Source organism: Arabidopsis thaliana, chromosome 5, assembly GCF_000001735.4.
Source record: "Arabidopsis thaliana chromosome 5, partial sequence".
NCBI lineage: Eukaryota > Viridiplantae > Streptophyta > Magnoliopsida > Brassicales > Brassicaceae > Arabidopsis > Arabidopsis thaliana.
This window is the reverse complement of record NC_003076.8, coordinates 9274387-9298108: the sequence shown is the minus strand read 5'-3', so window position 1 is coordinate 9298108 and position 23722 is coordinate 9274387. Positions and strand designations below refer to the sequence as shown.

Sequence of the window (23722 nt, the reverse complement as noted above, 5' to 3'; positions counted from 1 at the left end):
ATTTGGTTTTCTTAGTCTAACAAGAAGTTAAGAAAAATATAAAACTTACTTTTTTTTTCCCGGAAAGATGAACCTTGCAGGAAAAAGACAAACTCTGTAAAACCAAACCGACCTTACTTTTTGGCGATTGAATGAAACATAATTAAGAGGCTTTTTCAAGATCAGGATACTGATCTCGATATGAATAGTCTAAAAAATCTAGATCATTTTCAATTTCAAATCGATTAGAGGCCAAGTAGAAAGTTGTATTTTGGAATGGTCAACAACGATCTACTCGTTCTTTAGCCATTTCATACAAGAAAGTTTATTAGTGGTGTGCATATTTCCATTGTTGTTATTGAAAACAAGTTTTTGAGTTCTAACCTAAATTTGTTTTTATTCAAAGTTATTGAAAACTTGTTTAGGTTAGAACTCAAAAATAAAAATTATATTGCATTTCAACTTTTCATACTGCCTTACTTAAGTTGTTATCTATCATCTTCTAAGTTTCTATGGATTATTGGATTTTAATGGATTGTAAAATTGTCGTAGAAAATTAATTTATTAGAAGTCATTGATTTTAAAATAAATAAAAAGTAGATATGAAAACTAGACAAGTAGAAAATTTTAACTAAAACAATATTGATGTAGCATTATATTAAGTTTTTTTTTTATTGATACGACAATGCTGATCCATTTACATTCACATCACAAGAAAGTAAAAGCAAGAAAACCTACAACCTAATTATTGTAAAGTCTTTGAAACATATTTCAACAATAGGTTTACTTCCTTGAATTATTTCGAACATATATAGTATATATAAATAAGGTTTTGTGCAACTTTACCTTCTATCTCCAAAATATGCAGAATAATGCTATAAAGTCCAAAATAAAAAACAATATAACCCTTATACATTATATCTAAGATTAAGTCTATGTTCTTCCTCGCTTTGAATGTGATTCCCCAAAGATGAAGGCTTCTTCTTGGCAGATAGAACAAATCCGAGAAATTCATGATCGTTGAATGACGATTTATAGCTAGATTTTTGTCGTTTTTCCTCGAAACAACAGAGGATTGTTAGATAGTTATGATCTTTGATGCATTTTTATACTTCCAATGTTCTTGGTCCAAAGGACGGCTCTGATCAGAAGACATATCGATGTAAAATTTAATATTTTTAAATATTTTAAAGTTAAAAAATGAAATATTTTGTTTACGCCTTGTAATTATGGAGGAAAATGCAAAAAAAAAAAAAAAAACTGTATTGATCTGGTGCTGCTTGAGCCTAATCGTTTTTTGTGATGTACGCAAGTTTTTTTTTTGTGTGTGTGTGAATAGATTAGTCCTAAGAACAAATTACTAAATGCTCAGTAAAACAATCATGCATAAATAACAAACAGAGATAAGAAAAAAATATCCTTAGGATTGCATCCGACGTTTATACTTTATATTGTGGAAACTATCATGCCGATGGAAGAACTAAACCCATTTGCACAAGAGGTCAAGCCACGAGACCAACTTCCATTGTAAGACGATAGTCTATAGATATAATTTGGCTGTATCAAAGTTAACTATAAATATAAGGTGTATTTTTTTTGTAGATCAATAAGATTACATTTTAACAATTGTACACATGGTTAATGAATGACTCAGGTAAAACTTAATTTTAATTCTTTTTCTATCTAAAATTTTACATCTTTTTAAACAGAAATGATAACAAATAAATAGAAAATCGTAGTAAAAAGTTTGGTTAACCATTTTCGTTAAATAACTTTATGAGTCAGTCCGAGAATTAATACATGATGCTGTTGTAACAATTTCTTTTATCATCTAGTAGCCTCTTTGACAAAGGCCCATTAAAGCCCATAACAAGTAGCTCTAACAAAACCAGACGCAAACGCTTCTTCTGACTTGGTGACGAAGGGACACGCAAAAAGAGGACCTTTAACTCTCTCTGAGTCACCACTTTCACGTTAATCGAACCAAAGTTCACGTTTCTCTCTTTGACTTTTCAAAACGTTAAATAATAGTAGTAATACAAAGTCTAAAACTTCAATTAAGCGTTATTAATCAGACCAAACAACGAGATTATACAGTGATTAATTTGAGCATAAACACAATTAAAGACGAAACAAACACTAATCCAAAACCTTTTAGAAACAATAACAAGGTTCGTGTAAGTGAAGAAGTCGAAAAAAACGTCTCCGACGGTAGTAAAAAGCCGATCTGAGTCGTGACCAAACGACGCGTTTCAATTTCGGAGCTGATCTTAATCTTGTCAACACAACTCGTTTCACTCTCGTAACAGATCTTGAAACTTTCTCAGCGAAACTCTGTTTTCTTGAAAACTGGTAGCTTCTGAGAAACAACTGTCTCTTCTCCATATACTCTCCATATGGTGCACCGTAGTAGTCACCACCACTAGTGCTTCTGAACACAAGCTTCTCACTCATCGGAATCTGAAAACGCTTCAGTCGCCGCCGTAGTTACGAAGAGTTTGGTTAGAAGCGTGTGTTAAACTCTTTGTCTCGCTCATTCACTTTCTCTCTCTCTCTTTCTCGTTTCAAGTACTTATAGATGTTTGCTTTATGTTTAAGCACTGTGGTCTTATTGGCACAAAGTAACCTAAGTGCTCTCTCTCTCATTTGAAAGTCTTTGTTCACGTTAATACATCCAAAAATATCTGGCAAGATTTTAAGTTTTAACCTATTCCCAAGAAGCAACAACATTCCCACTAACATAAAGTTGTTACGGTGAATGTTGTTTAGAGAATGAATGTGTATTAGTACTTCTTTTTATGAGGCCATTTTGTTTTGAAAATGAAAAGAATATACTACTTTTGTTTTGTTTAATTCCAACACACCCATACATTGAATCAGAAGGACCCAAGATAAATAGTTCAAAGGATTTAAAACGAATGCCTATTTTTGTCACAAATAAATGTATTAACATTTTTTATATTTACACTTAAAAGTTTATACAATTTTAAATAGTATTTCATTATCTAATATACGAATCTTGTAGTGCTTTGTTTCTTTTCATTCATTTTAGTCTCTTTTGTGGTCACAAAAAGAATATGATAGACCTAAAGAAATAGTTTAAGTTTGGTGGACATTACTAGTTTAGTGTAGTTAGGTGTGTGAAGATGTGACAAGGCATTAAAGAAGGATAAGCTAACTCCTATGCATTTACTTTGCTTGCTATGGTCAAAACCTAACCCTTTCATCATCCTAAGAACAAGACTTTTGTATGCAATGTCACCACAATACTACTACTTACAAGCTCAGTCACCATCTGAATTCAAGGCCTCTGTTTATTATTTAGATCTCAAACTTAAGATACTGATGCCAAGAACAAACTGTATATGTAAACATTATCAGACTCTGAAATTTGGCTTTACATGTATTAGAAAAGAATGGTCCTAGTTCGCTGCTGCGAGCGATTCACAAGCTTTAGAAGTAATTAACTGAGAAGTTCCATATCCTATTATCTACAAAGCAGGCAAGAACAACACACAGGCTGCAAAAGAATATGGCAGTAGAAGACTCATTGTATAAAGCTACAAAAGGTAAATGGGTTTATAAGCTTTTTTCATTTATCCTCAAGTCTCCAACTAACAACATCTTCCAACTAAGAACACACCTCAGAAGATTCATCTGAATACAACTATTAGGAGCATGTTTTGTACCTGTTAATGGTGATTTCTACATTTTCTCTGCTCCTATCTAGGCCCACTTTCACTTGCAGATGGGACATTGCTGGGGAAACTAGATAGATCAATGTCAATGAGCGACATATCATACATTGTTTCAAGAGAATCTGAGGCATCCACCAGCAAGGAAGATTTCACAGCATCAGAGCGTGCAGGATCAGAAGTTACGCTGGAGCTTTTAGGTGAGCTTGCCTCTGAAGATAGACTACTTGAGACTGAAACACCATCTATCTTGTTTGCATACACAGGTTTGTTTTTTCTCATTGCATCCATCTCTTGGCCAGTTGGCACAAAGGTTCTCGATCGGTACTTCTTTGTCCCCTCGTCACCACCATCTTGATGGTTATAGAGCACATAATCGTGATAGGTAGGAGCAAACTGCAATAAAACAATCATCAGAAAACCAATATGAAAAAAGTATATTATCTGAAGTAAAGATGGCTTCAAGAGAAACCATTTACCTGGTGAACAGTGTCATGGTAAAAGTCATTTAGTTTTACAGCATGTGATAAGCTTCCTGAGAAACTGCCAGATCCACCAACATTGGCACCAGCATACTCCTTGTATGGAAAAGCATAGAAATGACATGCTGCAGCAATGAGCATCTCGACACATATTATAAAATTTTGAAAATGAGCTGCTGCCTCTGCACTCTTTATGAATCCAGATTTTGCAGCAAGGAAAACGAGAACACCCTGTGCAAAGAAGAGGGTCATGGAACACAATCAGAAAACACAACTATGCGTGGAAGATAGCAAAAGGCAAGAGAGGATATCAAATACTCTGAAGTAGTAAGCAAATTTAACCTGCCAATAGGTTAGAAAGACCACAGACTTTATGATCACAAACTTTGGGACTGGATTGAATGGCTGAAGTAGATCTCTGCATGCCATATAAAACAGCACAAGTGCGTACAAAGCCACTGTGTAGGATATGGTATAGATGATGGTAAGATAGAGATATGCTTGATCAGGGTTAAAATTTCCATCCTTGTACTTCCCTTTAGCATAAAGCACAAGTGTGACAGCAACTAGGATAGGCTTCAGAATTACAAATTGCAGACAACCCTGCTTGCATCGTCGAATAAATCGCCTGCATGAAAAAGACCATAGTGCATGTGTCAATAGATTTCAGCTAAGAGGACTGTCTTATAAAAACGCAAGATAAATAGAATCATCATGAGACCTCGAAATCCAAACAGAACACTCAAATGTCCAGGTCATTAATATTGTATGACTTGCACAGAAAAATCATCATCCAAAATGATAGGAAATACCAGGAAAGATTATGTAAACACTGCCTTATTGATAAGTAGAAGAATTTTGTTTCATTCTGCGAACTTACCCGTCCAGTGTTAAAGGCGGAAAGCAACATGTCATAAGAGACCATGATGGCTTTAAAGAACGACCACTCAAACTAAGCACTACTGATCCTGGGCCTCCAACCCATGCCAAACACAGCGATAGAAAATTGTAGATAACCCATGCTTCATATCTGGAACACCAAAAAGGTCATCAGAGTAGGCTAAAGGCCATTGACTTTGAACGGAAACAGAAAACTTTCAAGACCAACTCTAAGACCTATTGAGCCACTCTAAAAGAAGAAAAACACCACTAACATCGTCTATGCACAACTAGAAATTTAGGAATACTCACACTTCTCGTATGGAATCAAAATATATCGAGCTTTTGGGTAACACAAGAGACAAGAATGACATGAAGGCATAAACCTGGCAGCAAGAAGCAAACAAACATGTCAGTGAGACAGAATTCAACATGTTAAGGACTATAAACAATTCAAGCTAGAGATGATGAAAAGCACTAACCGGGACCATGAAGATAATGCGTACAATATATCTCTGATAAGTTGGTTCCGTGTAATTCAAAAGATGCCTGTAGATATGAAATATCGCCAAAGCAATAGCTCCAACAGTACATAGAAACGCCACAATATTCAGATAAAATGGTATCAAATCCGCCATTCTGCAAACACACATAAATCTCCATGACCAAACTCATCAAAGCAAATGCAAAAAAAAAAAGAGATCTTTGGTATACAACAAACCTCTAGAAAGAGCTAAGACGGATCTGTGAAGAAAACTTCAAATTGCCTCTTCTTAAGGTATCAAGAGGGTTCTGAAATTGAAGGGTTACACCGAAATCAGAGCAAGAACACGAACCCAATTTCGCGATTCACTAAAGTTGGAAACTTTCTGTCAGAGATCGAAGAGAATTTGAGATACGATCGAAACGCAATTGAGGATAAAATTCGTACCTTTGAAATCAAAAGGGGAAGAGAAGAATGTAACCGTAGTAACGAAGCAACACAAAAACAGAAAAACCCTCTGATTAGCGGATTAAAGGGGATTTTGTGGATGAGGGTTTTGAGAGATAAAGCCTTTCTTCTTCCTTTAGAAAGGAAAGGAGAGAACTTTATCACAGCAAAGCAAGTTCGAAAATGCAGAAGATTGTTAAAAAGGAATGATTTTTAATTTTGGTTTTGTGAAGAGATTATTTAGATGAGGTGGAATCGATTCAACGTCCATCCAATACAGCCTGTGAACTTCAAACCCTAAATTATTTCATAATTTATTTTATTTTATTTTTTTGGAATAATCTATTTTGTTTAACATTATTATTTATTCACAAGTCTTACCCAATTCAATGATTACAATTGTTAATTAGTTTGTTAAAATTGTCGGCAAAGGATACATAAGGTTTTCTGGTTTGCAATAGCAAATAAAGAAAGAAATATCGTTGAATTTTAGTATTTTGTTATATATCAAAGGAGAAAAGAATATTGAAAAACAGTTTGGTATAAGATTAGTGATTGTATTTTAAGAATATTTAATTTAATGTTGGTGTAGATGTATAATGTTAAAGGAAAAGTTTTAAAATAATAGATTGCAAGTTTGTAAGATAAATCTATGTGACAAATGAGATGTAAAAGGTGAAACATATATTTTATGTCATAAAGTTCAAAAAGGATTATAAAAGAAAAATACTTGGGTTAACTGTTTACCCTCTTAATTTTAGCCAATCAGGATTTATCATCTAATAATAAAAATAATAATTTATTTAATTAAAAATTTTAATTTTTTATTAAAACGAAATTATGTATCGGTTTGGGTTTATTAGAAAGGGTTAGACTTTAAATTTTATGATAAAACAATGTTAAATATCGGTTTGGGTTTATAAACGGATTTAAATTTTATAATTACACAAAGTTAAATGTTGGTCTGGGTTTAGAAAATACGATTAAGGTTTAGATTTTTTACGATTAAACGAGTTTAAATGGTAGTTTGGGTTTACAAAAGAGAATTATGGTTTAGATTTTGTAATTAAACGGGATTATATATCGGTTTGGGTTTATAAAAAAATGGTTAGAGATTAGATTTAATAATTAAATAAGTTTAGTGGGTTTTAATAAATTTATTTATTTATTTAATATTAATTGTTTTAATTTATTTAATTAGATGACATGATAAATTTTAATTGGTTAATTAAGAGAAGGTGAATGAAAGAGGTTCACCCCTAGGGCTGAAATAAAGAGTCATAAAATGTTTCAACCTATTCTGCTATGAAAAAATTCACCCTTTTTAAAGATTTATGTTTTATTCCATAGAAAATAGAATGAAGATCCTATACTTGGTTTGAGAGACTTGTATTCCATAAGAATGAGAATGAGGATGGTTTTGGAGTTATTGATCATTTTTGGTAAAGATTTGCCAAAAACAAGATGGGTAATTTGTTTGGTTGTAGATCCCAATTGGGGATTATCACATGTGTAATTGAGGAAAGGAGAGGCAGATCCATATTCCATAGGGATGTCATTGCTTCATATGGTGTTTTGGTGACCAAATCGTTGGCTATGTCTCAATGAAGGTCAAATACTATATTGTTCGTTGTATTACTAAGACAAAGGTATATTATATAAAAAAATTATGTGATTTTTTTAATCAACCAAAGAGACTCAAATTTCTTATGAGATTTTCTAATTAGAAGTAGTCATTTTTTATATCTTTGCAGGATAATGTCTTTGGATTATTCATTCTCTCAGTTCTACTCGGTTGTGACTAGTTGAGCTTTCAGTTTAAGTTTTCTATGGTTATGGTATATTGGAAATTGTCTGTTTGTTTGTTCTTTTAAGCTTATATTTTTTTGTTCAGGTTCGACGCCAACTGTTTCTCTGAGATTGTTTGCGGGTTTTGATGGTTTTGAATTTAAGATTTACTTATTAGATTCTTTTGTCATTTACTTCATTTTTCTCTTACTTTGCTTCTTTTTAAGACTTAGTTTTCACCAGCTTAGTTTTAAAAAAGTTTCAACTTTTATCGGTTTCGTGTATTAGAATCGTATTCTATCTTGTATTCTACTTTTCTTTTAATATAGTGGAAATGTTTTTTGTCGGCAACAGCTATATAAATCTACTTTTGCTTTTAAGGTCGACTGTATTAGCAATAAATTAACGAAAAAAGAATATTGAAAACATTTTTGGTACAATATTATTTAAAGTATTTTAAGAACATTTTATTTAATATTAACTTAATGTCTATAACAACAATTTAAATGTTAAAGATAAGTTTTAAAGTAACAGATTACTTGCATGAAAAAATAATCTATGTGACCAATTAGATGTAAAAAATGACACATATTAAATAATTTTTCATAAAGTTTGAAAAATATTATAACATGTTTCAACCTAATTTGGTATGACAAAATTCATCTACTATTTTATAGTTTCATAAAGTTTTTTAAAATACACCCATTTTACTTTTGTAAATAATGTTTTTCTTAATCTACTATTTACATTTAAAAAAATATTTCTCATTCATTATAATCGTTTTTTTTTTTTTTTGAAGATGTATCATCTTTGACATGATATTGTTTTATATGTAGCTACATGAAGGCATCAATATGTTGTAGTATGGTATCTCTAACCAATGGTTGTGGACTTGTGGTGCAACTGCCTTTCACAATTTCAACAACAGAAGTTAAAATGATTTTTTTTTGAAAGAAAAAGTTAAAATGATCTTCTACTTTTCATTTTACCTGGTGGATAATTTAACACTAAAGATTGAAAAAATAAAAATCTATTTAAATTTTCGGTGATGGATTTATCGATAGATTTCTAAATAACAATGATTAACGAGATTTAGTTCAATAATTATCAACAAGGTGGAAGAAAAATAGTGTTTAAGGAGGGTGAGAATGAGATTGAGACTAGTACATCCAAAATATGAAAATAAATATCTCTATAACTATATCCATACCTCCAATGATCCAAACATGGCCAGAAGCCCAGAATCAGAATAATAAAAGCCATACAATGGACCTAAATAAACATAGCCCAATAACGGCCCACTAAAATCTGATATTTTACATCAACTTGAGTGGTAGAAATAAATAAAGATAGGGCAGAAGCAGAGAAGCAAAATCGTGGAAGGTTACAAAGCCTTTCAAAAACCTCACTCTCTCAACTCTCAAACCTTATCTCCTTCCTTCTCTTCTCCTCTCCTCTCCGTCGAGCTTACTATCTCCACAAAATGGCGTCGACGGTAGGAGTTCCATCACTATACCAAGTTCCTCACCTTGAAATCTCCAAACCCAATTCCAAAAAGAGGTCTAATTGTTTATCTTTATCTCTCGATAAGCCTTTCTTCACTCCCTTATCTCTTGTTCGTAGAACTCGTCGTATCCATTCCTCTTCTCTTCTTGTTCCTTCTGCTGTTGCTACTCCTAATTCTGTTCTCAGTGAAGAAGCTTTCAAAAGTCTTGGTCTTTCTGACCATGACGAATATGACCTTGACGGCGACAACAACAACGTTGAAGCTGATGATGGTGAAGAACTCGCTATCTCTAAACTTAGTTTGCCTCAACGTCTTGAAGAGTCTCTTGAGAAACGTGGTATCACTCATCTCTTCCCCATTCAGGTTTGTCTCTTTTGTATGTTTTATTTCTGTTTTCAAAATTCTTAAAAATGGTTCCTTTATGGATAAGTTCGCTTAGGGTTCCGTTTTATCTCATTTCCAATTGAAAAAATGGTTCCTTTGTGGATAAGTTAGCTTAGGGTTCCTTTATATCTCATTTCCAATTGTAAAAATGGTTCCTTTATGAATAATCTGTGTTTTGATTAAGAAGCACAATCTTAGATATGTTTGAGTCTCTATTGACATGATGTTGTTTGGTATATGTGTATGAAGAGAGCTGTGTTGGTACCTGCACTGCAAGGAAGAGATATTATAGCTCGTGCAAAGACAGGAACTGGAAAGACTTTGGCTTTTGGTATTCCTATCATTAAACGTCTCACTGAAGAAGCTGGAGACTACACTGCTTTCAGGTCTTTGTTTATTTTTACTTTGGTATACCATTTGTTTAGATGTGACCTTTTTTCCATTGGATTTTGCTAAAGGTTTAGTCTTTTGTTGTGAGCAGGAGGTCTGGTCGTCTTCCTAAGTTCCTTGTCCTTGCGCCGACCCGAGAGCTGGCTAAGCAAGTGGAGAAGGAGATTAAGGAGTCTGCACCTTATTTGAGCACTGTTTGTGTGTATGGGGGAGTTTCTTATACCATTCAGCAGAGTGCTTTAACTCGTGGTGTTGATGTTGTTGTTGGAACTCCTGGAAGAATCATTGATTTGATTGAAGGAAGGAGTCTTAAATTGGGAGAAGTTGAGTATTTGGTACTTGATGAAGCTGATCAGATGCTTGCTGTTGGGTTTGAGGAGGCCGTGGAATCGATTCTTGAGAATCTTCCAACTAAGCGACAAAGTATGCTTTTCTCAGCAACTATGCCTACTTGGGTTAAGAAGTTGGCGAGGAAGTACCTTGACAATCCCTTGAATATTGATCTGGTAAACGCTTTCCTATGCTTGCCTTTGTTCCTTATCAATTTTCAGCTTGACTCAGATGCTTAATGCTATCTTCTCGTTTGTTTTATTTGATTGGCAGGTTGGAGACCAAGATGAGAAGCTCGCAGAGGGTATCAAACTTTATGCAATCGCAACCACATCGACATCAAAACGCACTATTCTAAGCGACCTTATTACAGTATGTCTGAGCTGATAATTTGCTGTTTTCTTAACATGATTGATGATTGATTGGTGCTTTGGCTCTCAGTTGATTATTTTTATTTTCTTAATTTGAAGGTGTATGCGAAGGGTGGCAAGACCATTGTTTTTACCCAAACTAAAAGAGATGCAGACGAAGTTTCTCTTGCATTGTCAAACAGTATAGCTACCGAAGCACTTCATGGAGATATATCTCAGCATCAAAGAGAGAGAACACTCAATGCTTTCCGTCAAGGGAAATTCACCGTATTAGTTGCCACTGATGTTGCATCTCGTGGACTTGACATCCCGAACGTAGATCTAGTAAGTTCTCAAAGTTTCGGTACATAGTTTATCATCTCTTATGGCATGTTTGTCTGTTTGTTCTGACATTTTCTTCTACAGGTTATCCACTATGAACTTCCTAATGACCCAGAAACTTTTGTGCACCGTTCTGGTCGTACTGGGCGTGCAGGGAAAGAAGGCTCTGCCATTCTCATGCACACCAGCAGCCAAAAGAGAACAGTGAGGTCTCTGGAGCGTGACGTAGGCTGCCATTTTGAATTCATTAGCCCACCAACTGTTGGAGACTTGTTGGAATCGTCAGCAGACCAAGTGGTGGCCACTCTAAATGGTGTTCACCCTGACTCCATAAAGTTTTTCTCAGCAACTGCTCAAAAACTATATGAGGAGAAAGGAACAGATGCTTTAGCTGCAGCTCTAGCTCACCTGAGTGGTTTCTCTCAGCCGCCTTCATCAAGATCTCTCCTCAGCCATGAGAAGGTATAATTCTCAACCATGCTTTAAAAATTCAAAAAAACAAATACGAGATCATTGAACTTTCTAGAATGCTTCTTGATACTCTTACAAACTGCAACATAATCTATATAGCAAATCTTTTTTTTCATAGAAATGTGTTATTCATGAGCTGAAGTTAAATTTTTGGACTGCAGGGATGGGTGACTTTGCAATTGATCCGAGATCCAACGAACGCTAGAGGCTTTCTGTCTGCGAGGTCTGTTACTGGTTTTCTTTCCGATCTTTACCGTACAGCTGCAGATGAAGTTGGAAAAATCTTCTTGATCGCCGATGACAGGGTAAATATCTTTGAAATGGTTGTTACTTTTGCAGTAGCGTCAAAACTATCTTCTTTGGAAATTTATGATTCTGTTATCTCAGATCCAAGGAGCTGTATTTGATCTACCAGAGGAGATCGCGAAAGAGCTCCTAGAGAAAGATGTCCCCGAAGGCAACAGTTTATCCATGATAACAAAGGTATTGATTCTGGCTTCTCTTAGTTTTTACTGGCTTTCACTCTTTATCCAACATAACATGTTTTTCATAATTAGACCTTTTTGACTAACACTTCACATCTTGGGTTTTGATTGTAGTTACCTCCACTTCAAGATGACGGACCATCTAGTGATAACTACGGACGGTTCTCTAGCAGAGACAGGATGCCTAGAGGAGGAGGAGGTTCTAGAGGGTCAAGAGGCGGTAGAGGAGGATCATCACGAGGCCGTGATAGTTGGGGAGGTGATGATGACAGAGGTAGTAGAAGGAGCAGTGGTGGAGGAAGCAGCTGGTCCCGAGGTGGTAGTAGTTCCAGAGGAAGTTCTGATGATTGGTTGATCGGTGGCAGAAGTTCATCAAGCAGCAGAGCTCCTTCGCGGGAGAGGTGAGTATTTAAAAAAATCTGTGTTAAAGCTTTCACAACATCCCCATCCTACTGATTGATTGATGCCTTTAAACAGAAGTTTTGGAGGTTCATGCTTCATTTGTGGGAAATCTGGACACAGGGCAACAGATTGTCCTGATAAGAGAGGATTTTAGAGTTATCGTAGCAAATGGTTTCTGCTCTTGGGAGAAAGATCCTTGTCCTTTTTGGTGTTCTTAATGCGAATCTTTTCGTGCTTGCTTCAACGGTTTGTTTCAGACGGTAGAGAAGCAATCAGGGAGGAGGATACATGCTTCGGACAAGGTAGAGCAGAAATAAATAAGAGAGAGGCAATAGCAAAAGTAAAGGAGAAGGTTTTCCTCAAATTGGCATTTTCAGAGTTTGCGTGAGAAACAAGGGAAAGCTGATGGATCTTTTTATGTTAGGGTTATTATAATAGTCTTAATGATCAGTTTCCATGTTTCTAAGGTTTTGTTTGATTTAAGTGGTTATTAGTCAGTCTACTTACACTACTTTTATTTTCATTTTTGTACGTTTTCTATTGTTATATGTGAATTCGGATCACATGTGTTTGGACAGAAGTAACTATGTCATTATAATAGAATCTTATGCCAAGAGACTTGGTGCCGGATTAGCTCTCTCTATAGGAGAGCTTCCTACAAAGATCTTAAAACAATGATGTTTTTGCGGGAAGAAAATAAATAAATATATTTTTATAAATAATCAAAGTTTGTTGTTCAGTATAAACAGAAAATTGAAATACATCCTTAGCACATCAATATTAAGATAGAATTTCGTATAAACCAAAAGACACAATTTCGCAAAAATGGAAACTTATTATGCCGTGGTGGAGGAAGATGCTGGTGTTGATGTAGAAGGACGTTGTGGGAGACCACATTTCGTCAAACAATCTTCGTAACAAGGTTTGTTTTGTTTGCCACAACTTATGGAACAGTTTTTGAAGCACTCAAGTTTTGGATCTGGCTTGCTTTCATCAACATTCGTTGCATTGCATGCTTGTAAACCACATGCCATCATTATCAATGCCATCAACATCATCATCTTATACATGTTTCCCGTCATTTTTCTCTTCAAAGATTTCTTTTTTATTGTTTGATCGATACGAGATGTGTTTGCCTGTAGTAATAGGGACGAAGGGGTTTTTATATTCAGCTTTTGTCTCTATATATAGTACATTTGCTATTTTTTTTTGTTGATTTGACTTAAATAGATTTGTGTTATTTTTGTTTGATTTGACTTAAATAGAATTTTGTAACTATTGTTTGAATTGCAATCAAATGAGGGATGATATTGACGGAACTACGTTCCCGCGACAAGTCCGTGTTTAAGTTGTTTTAGTTTCTTATCAATAAAATCCGGAGATTTAAAAAAGCTGGTGTATTCCTTTGACTATATTTTTGGAAAAAAATCTCTCAAATGTTGTTTATTTTCAGTTATACACTTTTCTATGTTTTTGAAACGTCTGAAAACGTTTTTAATACATTATATTTTTTCGAAAAAGCTCTCAAATGTTTTTTATTTTCAATTGTACACTTTTCTATTGTTTTTTAACGTCTAAAACTTTAATTAATATAAACCAGGGTATACAAGATTATTAATGAGATTACAGATGCAATCAATGAGTTGTATAACGAATAACAATAAAAGAAATTACTTGTAACTTTCTTAGTCAAGTACTTAATCGTGTTCATGATTTTCATCAATTTAGTGTGACTTTCTTGTTTGAGAATCATCTTCTTTTTTTACTGATGAAATCCCGGTAAAACATATGAAAATTATAGGCATCGATCTATCTGTTACCTCGCCAATCCTTCGAATTGATCGAAACTCTCATGTAGAAAAAGATGTCATTGATCATGGTTGTTCTTAAAAAACCTTTTTTGTTGATATAGTATAAACAACCTTGTGATTCTCCTTCAATTGGCCTCCAACTCATCATCAACATATTGCTTTTATGGTGGTTTTTTGTGCCGGTTGGTGGTTACATATCAAATTCGAGGATATTTGTGTTAATTTTTTGGACGCCGCTTTTAGCAGATCATACTGACGCCCGAGAACTATTGCATAGCCAACTTCTGATGTTAGTATGACAAAGCATACAGTCAACAAAGTCGGAAAATTTTCTCCGTAATCTAGGATATAGAAAAGAGAGTTTTCCTCAAATTGGCATTTTCAGAGATTGCTTGAGAAACAAGGGAAACGTGATGGATCTTTTATGTTAGGGTTATCATATATATACTTGGTGCCAGATTAGGAGAGCTTCCTACCGAGATCTTAATACAAAAAGAGGAACCATCCTTGGCACACCGAGCCATGCCTATATGTTAAATAAAAAGGCATTTGTTTCAGGCCCCAAATACTTGAAAATATGAATGGCTTTAGGCTCCATTTATTTTGTCAATAACTCTAGTTCGATTCCTTTGACAGACTTTTTAGAAAAGGAAACTGAAAATCAACCTAAAAAAGACGGAAATGGAGATTCCCTCATGATTTTTTATTCCTTTCAAAAATGAAGAATTTGGTTTTGTATTTTGTTTTGTTTATATTCACTTGATTCCTTTGTTCAGGACAAGATGATCTGTTTGTGAAATCAAATTCTACTGCATCTGTGAGAAATAAATGATCAATGAGAAAGAACAAGATGATGAAAAATGTTAACAAAGAAGAGGATGAGAATGTTAACGATTATTGTTTTGTTTGAAATAATTTATACCGTTTAAAATTATTTTTACATATATATTTTATTTAAATAAAAATTATATTGGAAAGACTCCAAAATTCAACTTCGTCTTAAGCCCTTATAAGCCTGGGCACGGCATTGTTGGCACATCAATATTAAGATTAAAACTTCGTATAAACCAAAAGACACACAATTTCACACAAATGGAAACTTATTACGCCGTGGTGGAGGAAGATGATGGTGTTGATGTAGAAGGACGTTTTGGGAGACCACATTTCGTCAAACAAACTTCGTAACAAGGTTGGTTTTGTTTGCCACAACTTATGGAACAGTTTTTGAAGCACTCAAGTTTTGGATCTGGCTTGCTTTCATCAACATTCGTTGCATTGCATGCTTGTAAACCACATGTCATCATTATCAATGCCATCAACATCATCATCTTATACATGTTTCCCGTCATTTTTCTCTTCAAAGATTTCTTTTTTATTGTTTGATCGATACGAGATGTGTGTGCTTGTAGTAATAGGGACGAAGGGGTTTTTATATTCAGCTTTTGTCTCTATATATAGTACATTTGCTATTTTTTGTTGTTTTGACTTAAATAGATTTGTGTTATTTTTGTTTGATTTGACTTAAATAGAATTTTGTAACTATTGTTTGAATTGTAATCTCGTCTTTTCTTGCTTTTTTTATATATATAAAAAAGTTGAAAGTGTAGCAAATTGATACGGTTCATCAAACATACTACATGAAGCGGTCAATGCCACGTTGGATCCAGTCAACAGATGAGAAAGACACTGAAGAAATTAGAGTCTTTACTGAAGAAGAGAAGGAAGAGAAAGACTCTGTTCGAGAGGGAGGCTTTGCTGTTACGACTGAAGATGCTTAAATAGCCGTTGGTGGCCTTCTCTTTCATTATATCTTTTATCTGAGTTGTTGAGAGAGAGCGAATAATCCTGGAGATGTTCCAGTGAGTAGTCTATGTTGATTACTTGTAGATCGTGAGCAAACATTTAGCGAGCGATGTTTGATATTCGGATTTGATTTGGTTATTGCTTTGATAATCAATTTGAATCTCTCTTTCGATCGTAATTCTCTGAGTTTGGGTTTATACTTTTCTTTGTATGAATCTGAGCTAAGAGTAGCAACAACTTAACACAAATCCTTCGGGACCAGACCAGAATAACAAAAAATGGTCGACAACGGTAGACTACACCAATTTTTGTGACTAAAACCAAAAATCAATTGTTATACCATAACAATTTTCAAACTTAGCATATTTAATGTGTTTTGTGCAAAAAAAAAACCTCCACCTCGATTATATTTGCACAATACCTTATTTTAATGGTTCAATTATATTTGAATGACTTCCATTTAATTACTTATTTTAATGATTCAATTATATTTGGGATAACAAATTAACTTGCTCGATATTAACCTACTAAATCTTGTCCATCCAAGTCGCTCTTCTTCCATTGTGGGAATTGTCCTAGCTTCCTAGAAATCTAGGAATTTCTTTTCTCCTATTCGATTTTTGGCCAAGTGAAACAAGAAGTTTAGTAAAAAATAAAAATGGGTTAATTTCTGATTAATTAATTTAGTTATGTTAATTTAGTATGTCGATTTGTAAATCTCCGTTTTGGAATTGTGGTTTAGGAGTAATTACATGAAACGACATAATTTAAGGGGATAGTTGAATTAGATGACTTTGTAAGTTGGTGTTGTGTAAGGGGTTAATTTTGTTGGATCAATTATGAAAAAAACACAATAATGTATGGGGTATTGCAAAAACCGGAACTTTTTGGATGGTTTATAAATATGAGTACTTTTGGCAAGTTGTATAGACCATTTTGCCCTCAATTTTCCTTTTCCCAAACCATCGTTAAATTCATCGAGCTTTGTACTTCTTCTCTGTCATACTCAAACGAAAATGAATTCATTCATTATCTCCAGATTTTATTTCCCAATCACTACTAACCCGGAAAGAAAATCATCACTACGATCTTTGCATCTTTATTTCGATTTTAGAAATCAAGAGAGAGAAGAAAAGCCATGGAGGATCAAGTCTCTATTAATCTATTATCACCATTCTCAAACATGTAAATTTTTTAATTTGATTTTAAATTAAAGAGGGTGATTCGATTGAATACACATGTAATTTTCTATATCAAAAATCCAGTCTGAGTTAAACATGTAATTAAAGAGATTGATTCAATTGAATTCCCCAAATATGTAATTGATTTTACTATGTGTTTAAGATTGGATCATTGGGTTCCCTATACACCATCTTCTAGGGTTTAGATTTCTTTTACTAAAATGGATTTATTGGGTTCAAAAGGTAGAAGAAGATCAATAAATTTTCTGGAAAAAAAAAATGAAGAATGAGGAATGAAGATCGACGAAGAATGAAGAAGAAATGAAGAAAGAGGATGAAATTGTCATTTTATCTACCAAAATATGTCCATCTCTATAGAAACAAGTGAATGTGCTTTTTCTCAAATTTTTGGGCTGAAATATACCTAAATCTATAAAAGCCCCTAATTTTGTTAGTTTGTGTACTTCAAACAAAATGTTCCCAAATGTTGTTCATTTTACATTATACCCTTTTTATAAGGTTTTGTAGGGATTTTAAAAAAATAAATTAGAAGGTTTAAAATACTTTATAAAGATGATTTGAGGGTCCAAACCACCGTAAGCCACCATAAACATCGAAGAGCATATCTACAAAGGGGTATTTTTGAAAATAATTTTTATAAGAAGCATTTTTGAAGAAGAGTACTGTAAAGGGGTATTTCTCAAAAATCTTTAAATAAATAAATTCTTATGACCAATTCAATTTTACAATTGGGTTTGAAAAACTAAATTATTTGCCGGAAATAAATTATTTTCATTGATGTTTGTTAGTCTGGCTTTTTTTTTTGTCAACTATAATCTTTTAATTAAATACCAAAATGAAATAATAATGGTGAAAGAATATTAAAAACCCAATTGTTTTGTAAATTTGCAAAAAAACAGAAAATATTTGGAAATAAATTTTGAGCGGTTAGATTGATAAATAACATGTCATATATTTTATTAAACAACATGTTCTTGTACTTTAGTTCAAGGCATCCGATAAATATGAATATTAAATAAAAGCTTATATAGTAGTTGTAACAAAAAATATACTACACATATAATTAATTTAAATTTATTATAAATCTCGGTTTTACATTAGTTGTTATAAAAAGAATATCGGTTTTACATTCATCATAAACATGAAAGATATCCTTAGCACATCAATAAGATAAAACTTATTATTATCCGGAAAACGTAAATCAGAAATAAAAATAATTGATTTTATAGAATAATCAATAAAAATAAATTATGCAATAAAAATAGATTATGCAGTAGGAGGAGGTGATGATGATGATGATGATGATGATGATGATGATGATGATGATGATGTTGGTTTTGGTTTTGAATCCAAAACTAGACCACATTTGTTCAAACATTTTTTGTAACATGGGGTTTTGTCTAGGCTTTGGTCTACACTACAAGTTATGGAACATCTTCTGAAGCAGGTAAACCTATTAAACATCGTTGGCTTGCTTTTATCCACATTCATTCCATTGCATGCTTGTAAACCACATCCTATCATTATCAAAGCTATCATCATAATCGTCTTCCACATGTTTGCCGCCATTTTTCTCTTTACAAGTTTTGTTGTTAGATGACTATTGTTTAATATTTATGAGATGTGTGTGTGTGTGTGTTTATGTTGATAGTGATAGAGGAAGGTGTTTATATATTTCGATTTCACATCTTTATATAGTACATTTGTTATTTTTGTTTGGTTTGATTTTAAGTAGATTTTTGTTATTCGGTTTAAATTGACGTAAATAGAATATAACAGTTTGTCATGAAAAAAATTTTGGTAAATATTGTTTGAATTAGATATCTTTTTTAAATGTCATTTAGTGATTGGAAATTATGAAAATGTATGAGGGACTTAAGTTCCTTTAAAAATAATCTTTTACCAAAATAAAGATCTAGAGACCAAGAAACCAACAATGTGTTTTCTGACCAACAATGAATTTGTCATATTTGATATTTCAACCACAATTCACGTTCCCTCATCAGTTATGCAGTGTCATTGATGTGTAAATTCAGATGATATGTATATTGCACCAATATTGTTTTGGCTGAACTTACATATTCGATGAAAGGAACATGAGTTGTAGCTGAACAATGAGAAACACGTCGTTGGTCCCATCCCATTGACTTATTTTGTGTGCATGTTTGTATTAGTAATCGTTTTGTGGGTTAAGCAACCATCCTTTCTTAAAATATTACTCCTTTTAGGAGCTTGGCAATTTCAACATCAGGTTTTAAAATGTGATCTATTAACCACACATCGATATAATCATCTATATACATTAGTAATATTATAAAATCGCATGAATTCAACTGTATGAAATTACAATGAACCAATCACAGATTGGCAGACAAAAGTCCCAACAAAAATCCCATCAAATACAAAAATTGAAACAAAACAAAAATTATATAATAGGTAAATTGTGTATAATAATAACAGTAATCAATCATATGGTTAATAAGCAAAAAAACAAATACGGCCAAGCAGAGACTTCCTGTAAGAAAGATGCAACACACCCAACTCTACCTGCAAAATTTTAAACAAAACAAAATCATTCCTTTGTCCTGAAGGCTCTTACAGAATTAGATACCATTTATACAAATGTTCAACAAGCATCAGCTTCTACACACTTTATTCCAGATTCTAAAGTTACCTTTCACTTTTATAGGTCTAAACATAAATAAGAAAAAGTGATCATCATTGATTGATGCATACATACCTGATCAATTTATCGGGTTTTCGGTATCTTTTTACGATGCTGCAGCCTAGGCTTCAACCTAAATAAACGATCACGGAATCGTTAACTCAAGACTCTACGAAGGTTTTTCGCTTTAGTGATTTAATAATGGCATCATAGTGGCCTATAGTATAAACGATATCACCGTGCCAAGCAATTTTAAAATGGAATTGCAGAAAAACATAGACTTGGATCAAAGGGTATGCAAATGCATTATTCTTAATCTTACAGAACAATCATAAATCCATGATTCAGATTTGTAAAAAGCATCAGTTACAAGCCTCTACAATAGAGGTGGTTCATAGGAATTTTTGTTTTCCTTTTTGACTACTTAGAGAATAGCACAACTATTGAGTTTTACCTTCTCAGCTTCAGGAGAAAAAATTGCCTTCACCTCCTCGAAGACAGCTTCAATGGGCTTTGCAGCATTAATCTGAGGGTAAGTAGTACAACAAACACTTTGTTACAACTTAACAATTGTTGGACCTTAATGCAATCAAAGAAGAAAAAGATTTTACCTTCCTAACTTTCCCCTTAGCTTCGTAGTAATGAATCACTGGTAAGCTAGATTCAAGAAACACCTTAAAGCGCTTCCTTATAGTCTCAATATTGTCATCCTCTCTCCCCTTCAACAACAGAAATGGACGCAACAATCAATATATGTGTAACGTGGAGTGAAACAAGAGCCTAGACAGAATTAAGTGACAAGAGATTTTCATATCATATTAACCTGGTTTCGGCCCAACAGGCGCTTCTCCATCTCTTCCTCAGGACAATCGAAGAATAAGACAAACTTTGGTTCAATCTCAGTCTACAGAAATCATCAAAGGCATGTAAATTAAGCAATGGTAACGCACACATAAATATTTGTTAAGATATTTTACTATACTTACAACTTTTTCAAATGCTGCTCGGTTTTCCTCATTACGAGGGAAACCATCAATGAGGAACTTGTCATTCCCGTTTTCCTGAATAGCTTTCTGTAGAAGCTTGATAGTAACCTCAGAAGGTACAATCTTCCCCTCTTTAATCATATTCTGGATCATAGTTCTGCAAAACCATTGAACAACTTCATTCAACACAATAACAAAGAACCTCAACAAGGACAATGAAAGCGAAGGTCTTTCAGCAACCCAAACATTGACAATGTCAGAAAGTTTAAAAGGCATACCCATTTTCAGAACCTGATTTAATCTCAGCTCTAAGAAGATCTCCAGCACTCAGATGTGTGTAACCATAATGTTCAACAATATAAGCACACTGGGTACCTTTTCCACTTCCTGGACCACCTATTGAAAATACATCCAAGAAACAAAACTCAGAATTCACCTACAATAAGTCATCCTAAGAGAACATCACAAGGATCATAAGCACAATGCAAATAAGAGACCTAAACTTACCAAGAACAAATATAACTGTAGGTTTCTTCCCACTTCCATTAGCAGCATCAACAGATCCCATTGTACTAAGAACTTTGTTAAAATATCACCTATGAAGAAGAATCAATTAACCAATTAGTTAAGGCAATGATCTTAGTGTAAAAACTATACATTGAGTATAAGAACATGATCTTTGCTCTAACTTCTCAACCATTCTCAATAGAAACATTTCATTAACATCAAGCACAGATCTAAAAATGCTAAGCATATATAACAACAGTAACAAAACGTATATAGATCAGATCCGACAAAAAAAAAACGAAAACTTTGGAAAAATTCAATCGTAAAAATGTGATCTTTACCAAATTCGACCAAAATCAATTACAGATCTAAATGCTAAACATGTAGATCAAAAATCCATAATCAGATCCGATGTAAGAAGAACAATGAACAAAGGAAACAAATTTCATCAAGTTTTTTTATAAAATCAAATTGGATCCATCAATACCCAGAATTAGCTGGAGAACGAATCTAAGATCTAACTAAAGATTAGACGAAATGTAAGATCAAGCATTGGGATAATGACATGAATCAAAGACAAGAACACATGTTTTCTGAGATTCACAGGTAATTTTCAGACAGATTTTAAGAAACTTTAAAAGAGACATTGAGAGAAACGCGAACCTGAAGCAGAAGGAAACACGGAGAGAATTTGGTCAGAAACGCTGAAAAGTGAGAGACGAAGAAGAAGAGGAGACGATATAAATATGCACAGAGACCTATACATACATATATATGTATATATAGATGTATATAGAGATATTTATATATTTTTGTACATTCCTTTTTAATTGTTTTCTAATCTTCTGTTGTTTCTTTATAAGAGAGTTTTAATTATTAATTTTTTGGTAAAGTGAGGGGGTAATGCCCCTTACAAATTTATTAAAAGCAGAAGAAAAGATTACAAAAGAACTCTACGCGGGTACACAGCCCCTCGAGCATCGTCAGATAAACAAGACGACAAACCGTCACGACATAAATCATAAAAATGCAAATCTGAAGGAAGGGAAAATGCATAGTTAGCTAACCCATTAAGATGATTAGCCTCCCTATACACATGTGTGATTTGGACTCTCCAGTCCTTCGAAAGAAAGCCATAACACAAACGTACTAGGAAAAACAAGGGATGTGTGTCGCTTATCCCGGTCTTGAGAAACCCCACCACTATCTCCGAATCAACCTCTAACTCCAGCTGAGGTATCCGTATCGCCCACGCAAAATATAGGCCATAGTACACTTCCCAAAGTTCCGCAAGCGGAGCGGAGCATCTCCCTATATTAGCTGCAAAACCACCACGCCAATTGCCTTCTTCATCCCGTAACACTCCTCCCGCTGTTGCCAACCCCGGATTACCCCTCGACGCCCCATCCGTGTTAAGCTTCACCCAGCCCACGCCCGGAGAGCCCCAGCCAATCAGCCTTTCCACCCGGTTGCGTCCCCTGTCATTCCCTGCCCGACTGCCATGAGCTTGAAACACCTCTTTAGCCACATTCTTCACAAATTGGACTCTATCCCTGCACTTTCTATTCTCACCGAACACATTACCGCATCTCCATTTCCAGCCCCACCAAACTCCCATAGCAAACATAACAGACCATGGGACTCCGTCAACAACCGCATCATCCCCCAAGTTTCCATAGACCCACTCAAACAGCGACTTCTTGAAGAACTCATGTCGCTTACGTGGTGGAACAATTCGTAACCAAATCCCCTCCATAGTCGGACAATCTCTCAAAATGTGCATAGCCGACTCTACTCCTCCCTTGCACACTTCACAAAGATCAGACGCACACAAATGTCTACGGTGTCTTTCCTCATTTGTCATAATAGCTTGATTGCCCAATAACCAAAAGAAGACACGCACTCTCTCTGGGACTTTTATCCTCCAAACACGACCGAAAAGAGCTCCCATATCTGGTCTCGGTGTGTCATCTCGTGTCAAAAGGCCGTAAGCCGACTTCACAGAAAACCTACCATCTGCCTCCCCGCTCCAAGAGATCATGTCTCTCGCACCTGTAACTGAGTCAAGAACAACCGCAGACAACTCTAAATGGGTATTCATAGAGATATACGGTAGGATTCGATCCAGTAACCAGCCTGTGCCAATCCGCCACAAGTCCTTAACTCGCGTATCCATCATCTCCGCTGTGTTGGAAGTGATCAAGTCATCATCTTATTTTAGAAGAGATATATTATATAGTGAAGTAACTGGTTTATGTATATTCGTATCACACATCGAAGAGATACGAATATAATTGTTAACTACAAAACAGTTACATGTGTGTATGTGTCTC

The 23722-nt window shown here is 34.3% G+C and overlaps 7 protein-coding genes and 1 pseudogene across 15 annotated transcripts; 1 reads left to right on the top strand and 7 right to left on the bottom strand.

Annotated features, from left to right (window-relative positions):
- Window positions 1–1728: 1728 nt before the first annotated feature.
- AT5G26731 (uncharacterized protein) lies at window positions 1729–2768 on the bottom strand. Its single transcript, NM_122555.3, has one exon. It carries the CDS (start codon window positions 2431–2433, stop codon window positions 2134–2136), a length of 300 nt encoding a protein of 99 aa, NP_568485.1. The 5' UTR covers window positions 2434–2768; the 3' UTR covers window positions 1729–2133.
- A 480-nt stretch (window positions 2769–3248) lies between these two features.
- Window positions 3249–6270, bottom strand: AT5G26740 (organic solute transporter ostalpha protein (DUF300)). 3 transcript variants are annotated; one of them, NM_203107.3, is made up of 8 exons: window positions 5967–6270; window positions 5757–5887; window positions 5518–5674; window positions 5348–5421; window positions 5037–5186; window positions 4499–4784; window positions 4154–4387; window positions 3249–4070 (listed from the first exon to the last, which is right to left on the bottom strand). In NM_203107.3, exons 3-8 carry the CDS (start codon window positions 5671–5673, stop codon window positions 3702–3704), a joined length of 1269 nt encoding a protein of 422 aa, NP_974836.1. In that variant the 5' UTR covers window position 5674; window positions 5757–5887; window positions 5967–6270; the 3' UTR covers window positions 3249–3701. The 3 variants fall into 3 exon arrangements, with proteins under 3 accessions (NP_974836.1, NP_850871.1, NP_001078625.1); NM_180540.3 differs by having other exon boundaries at window positions 5757–5827; NM_001085156.2 differs by having other exon boundaries at window positions 3511–4070; window positions 5757–6174.
- A 2835-nt stretch (window positions 6271–9105) lies between these two features.
- Window positions 9106–13552, top strand: emb1138 (DEAD box RNA helicase (RH3)). 3 transcript variants are annotated; one of them, NM_001203473.1, is made up of 11 exons: window positions 9382–9598; window positions 9895–10031; window positions 10127–10541; window positions 10639–10737; window positions 10836–11060; window positions 11142–11519; window positions 11690–11833; window positions 11916–12011; window positions 12128–12414; window positions 12491–12995; window positions 13109–13130. In NM_001203473.1, exons 1-10 carry the CDS (start codon window positions 9491–9493, stop codon window positions 12567–12569), a joined length of 1968 nt encoding a protein of 655 aa, NP_001190402.1. In that variant the 5' UTR covers window positions 9382–9490; the 3' UTR covers window positions 12570–12995; window positions 13109–13130. The 3 variants fall into 3 exon arrangements, with proteins under 3 accessions (NP_001031943.1, NP_680225.2, NP_001190402.1); NM_001036866.4 differs by having other exon boundaries at window positions 9106–9624; window positions 12491–13552; NM_147920.4 differs by lacking the exon at window positions 13109–13130 and having other exon boundaries at window positions 9106–9624; window positions 12494–13027.
- On the bottom strand, window positions 13112–13551 carry AT5G26717 (Putative membrane lipoprotein). The gene has a single exon (NM_180539.3). The coding sequence runs from the start codon at window positions 13495–13497 to the stop codon at window positions 13252–13254; it is 246 nt and encodes an 81-aa protein (NP_850870.2). The 5' UTR covers window positions 13498–13551; the 3' UTR covers window positions 13112–13251.
- Window positions 13553–14953: 1401 nt separating the features above from the next.
- On the bottom strand, window positions 14954–15630 carry AT5G26692 (Putative membrane lipoprotein). The gene has a single exon (NM_180538.3). The coding sequence runs from the start codon at window positions 15573–15575 to the stop codon at window positions 15330–15332; it is 246 nt and encodes an 81-aa protein (NP_850869.2). The 5' UTR covers window positions 15576–15630; the 3' UTR covers window positions 14954–15329.
- A 2867-nt stretch (window positions 15631–18497) lies between these two features.
- On the bottom strand, window positions 18498–18800 carry AT5G26673 (Putative membrane lipoprotein; the record flags this gene model as incomplete). Its single annotated transcript, NM_001085155.1, has 1 exon — window positions 18498–18800. One exon carries the CDS (start codon window positions 18798–18800, stop codon window positions 18498–18500), a length of 303 nt encoding a protein of 100 aa, NP_001078624.1.
- A 683-nt stretch (window positions 18801–19483) lies between these two features.
- PYR6 (P-loop containing nucleoside triphosphate hydrolases superfamily protein) lies at window positions 19484–22216 on the bottom strand. Of its 4 annotated transcripts, none has more exons than NM_001343973.1 (9): window positions 21877–22203; window positions 21390–21478; window positions 21161–21278; window positions 20883–21039; window positions 20720–20800; window positions 20508–20615; window positions 20351–20422; window positions 19972–20029; window positions 19484–19778 (listed from the first exon to the last, which is right to left on the bottom strand). In NM_001343973.1, exons 2-8 carry the CDS (start codon window positions 21448–21450, stop codon window positions 20018–20020), a joined length of 609 nt encoding a protein of 202 aa, NP_001332394.1. In that variant the 5' UTR covers window positions 21451–21478; window positions 21877–22203; the 3' UTR covers window positions 19484–19778; window positions 19972–20017. The 4 variants fall into 4 exon arrangements, with proteins under 4 accessions (NP_001332394.1, NP_850868.1, NP_001031942.1 ...); NM_180537.3 differs by having other exon boundaries at window positions 19492–19778; window positions 22053–22216; NM_001036865.1 differs by having other exon boundaries at window positions 19513–19774; window positions 19968–20029; window positions 22053–22162.
- A 113-nt stretch (window positions 22217–22329) lies between these two features.
- AT5G26642 lies at window positions 22330–23565 on the bottom strand (annotated as a pseudogene; the record flags this gene model as incomplete). The annotated part of the gene is made up of 1 exon: window positions 22330–23565.
- Window positions 23566–23722: the final 157 nt, after the last annotated feature.

Coding starts and splice junctions, on each gene's coding strand:
- AT5G26731 (NM_122555.3), bottom strand. CDS start 2,433: ATGAGTGAGAAGCTTGTGTTCAGAAGCACTAGTGGTGGTGACTACTAC.
- AT5G26740 (NM_203107.3), bottom strand. CDS start 5,673: ATGGCGGATTTGATACCATTTTATCTGAATATTGTGGCGTTTCTATGT. Junction 4,388..4,498: donor TCTTTCTAACCTATTGGCAG/GTTAAATTTGCT, acceptor TTCTTTGCACAG/GGTGTTCTCGTTTTCCTTGC. Junction 4,071..4,153: donor ACCATGACACTGTTCACCAG/GTAAATGGTTTC, acceptor GTTTTATTGCAG/TTTGCTCCTACCTATCACGA.
- emb1138 (NM_001036866.4), top strand. CDS start 9,238: ATGGCGTCGACGGTAGGAGTTCCATCACTATACCAAGTTCCTCACCTT. Junction 10,738..10,835: donor TTCTAAGCGACCTTATTACA/GTATGTCTGAGC, acceptor CTTAATTTGAAG/GTGTATGCGAAGGGTGGCAA. Junction 12,415..12,490: donor AGAGCTCCTTCGCGGGAGAG/GTGAGTATTTAA, acceptor GCCTTTAAACAG/AAGTTTTGGAGGTTCATGCT.
- AT5G26717 (NM_180539.3), bottom strand. CDS start 13,497: ATGACGGGAAACATGTATAAGATGATGATGTTGATGGCATTGATAATG.
- AT5G26692 (NM_180538.3), bottom strand. CDS start 15,575: ATGACGGGAAACATGTATAAGATGATGATGTTGATGGCATTGATAATG.
- PYR6 (NM_180536.3), bottom strand. CDS start 21,450: ATGGGATCTGTTGATGCTGCTAATGGAAGTGGGAAGAAACCTACAGTT. Junction 21,279..21,389: donor TACAGTTATATTTGTTCTTG/GTAAGTTTAGGT, acceptor TATTTTCAATAG/GTGGTCCAGGAAGTGGAAAA. Junction 20,616..20,719: donor GCCTGTTGGGCCGAAACCAG/GTTAATATGATA, acceptor CTGTTGTTGAAG/GGGAGAGAGGATGACAATAT.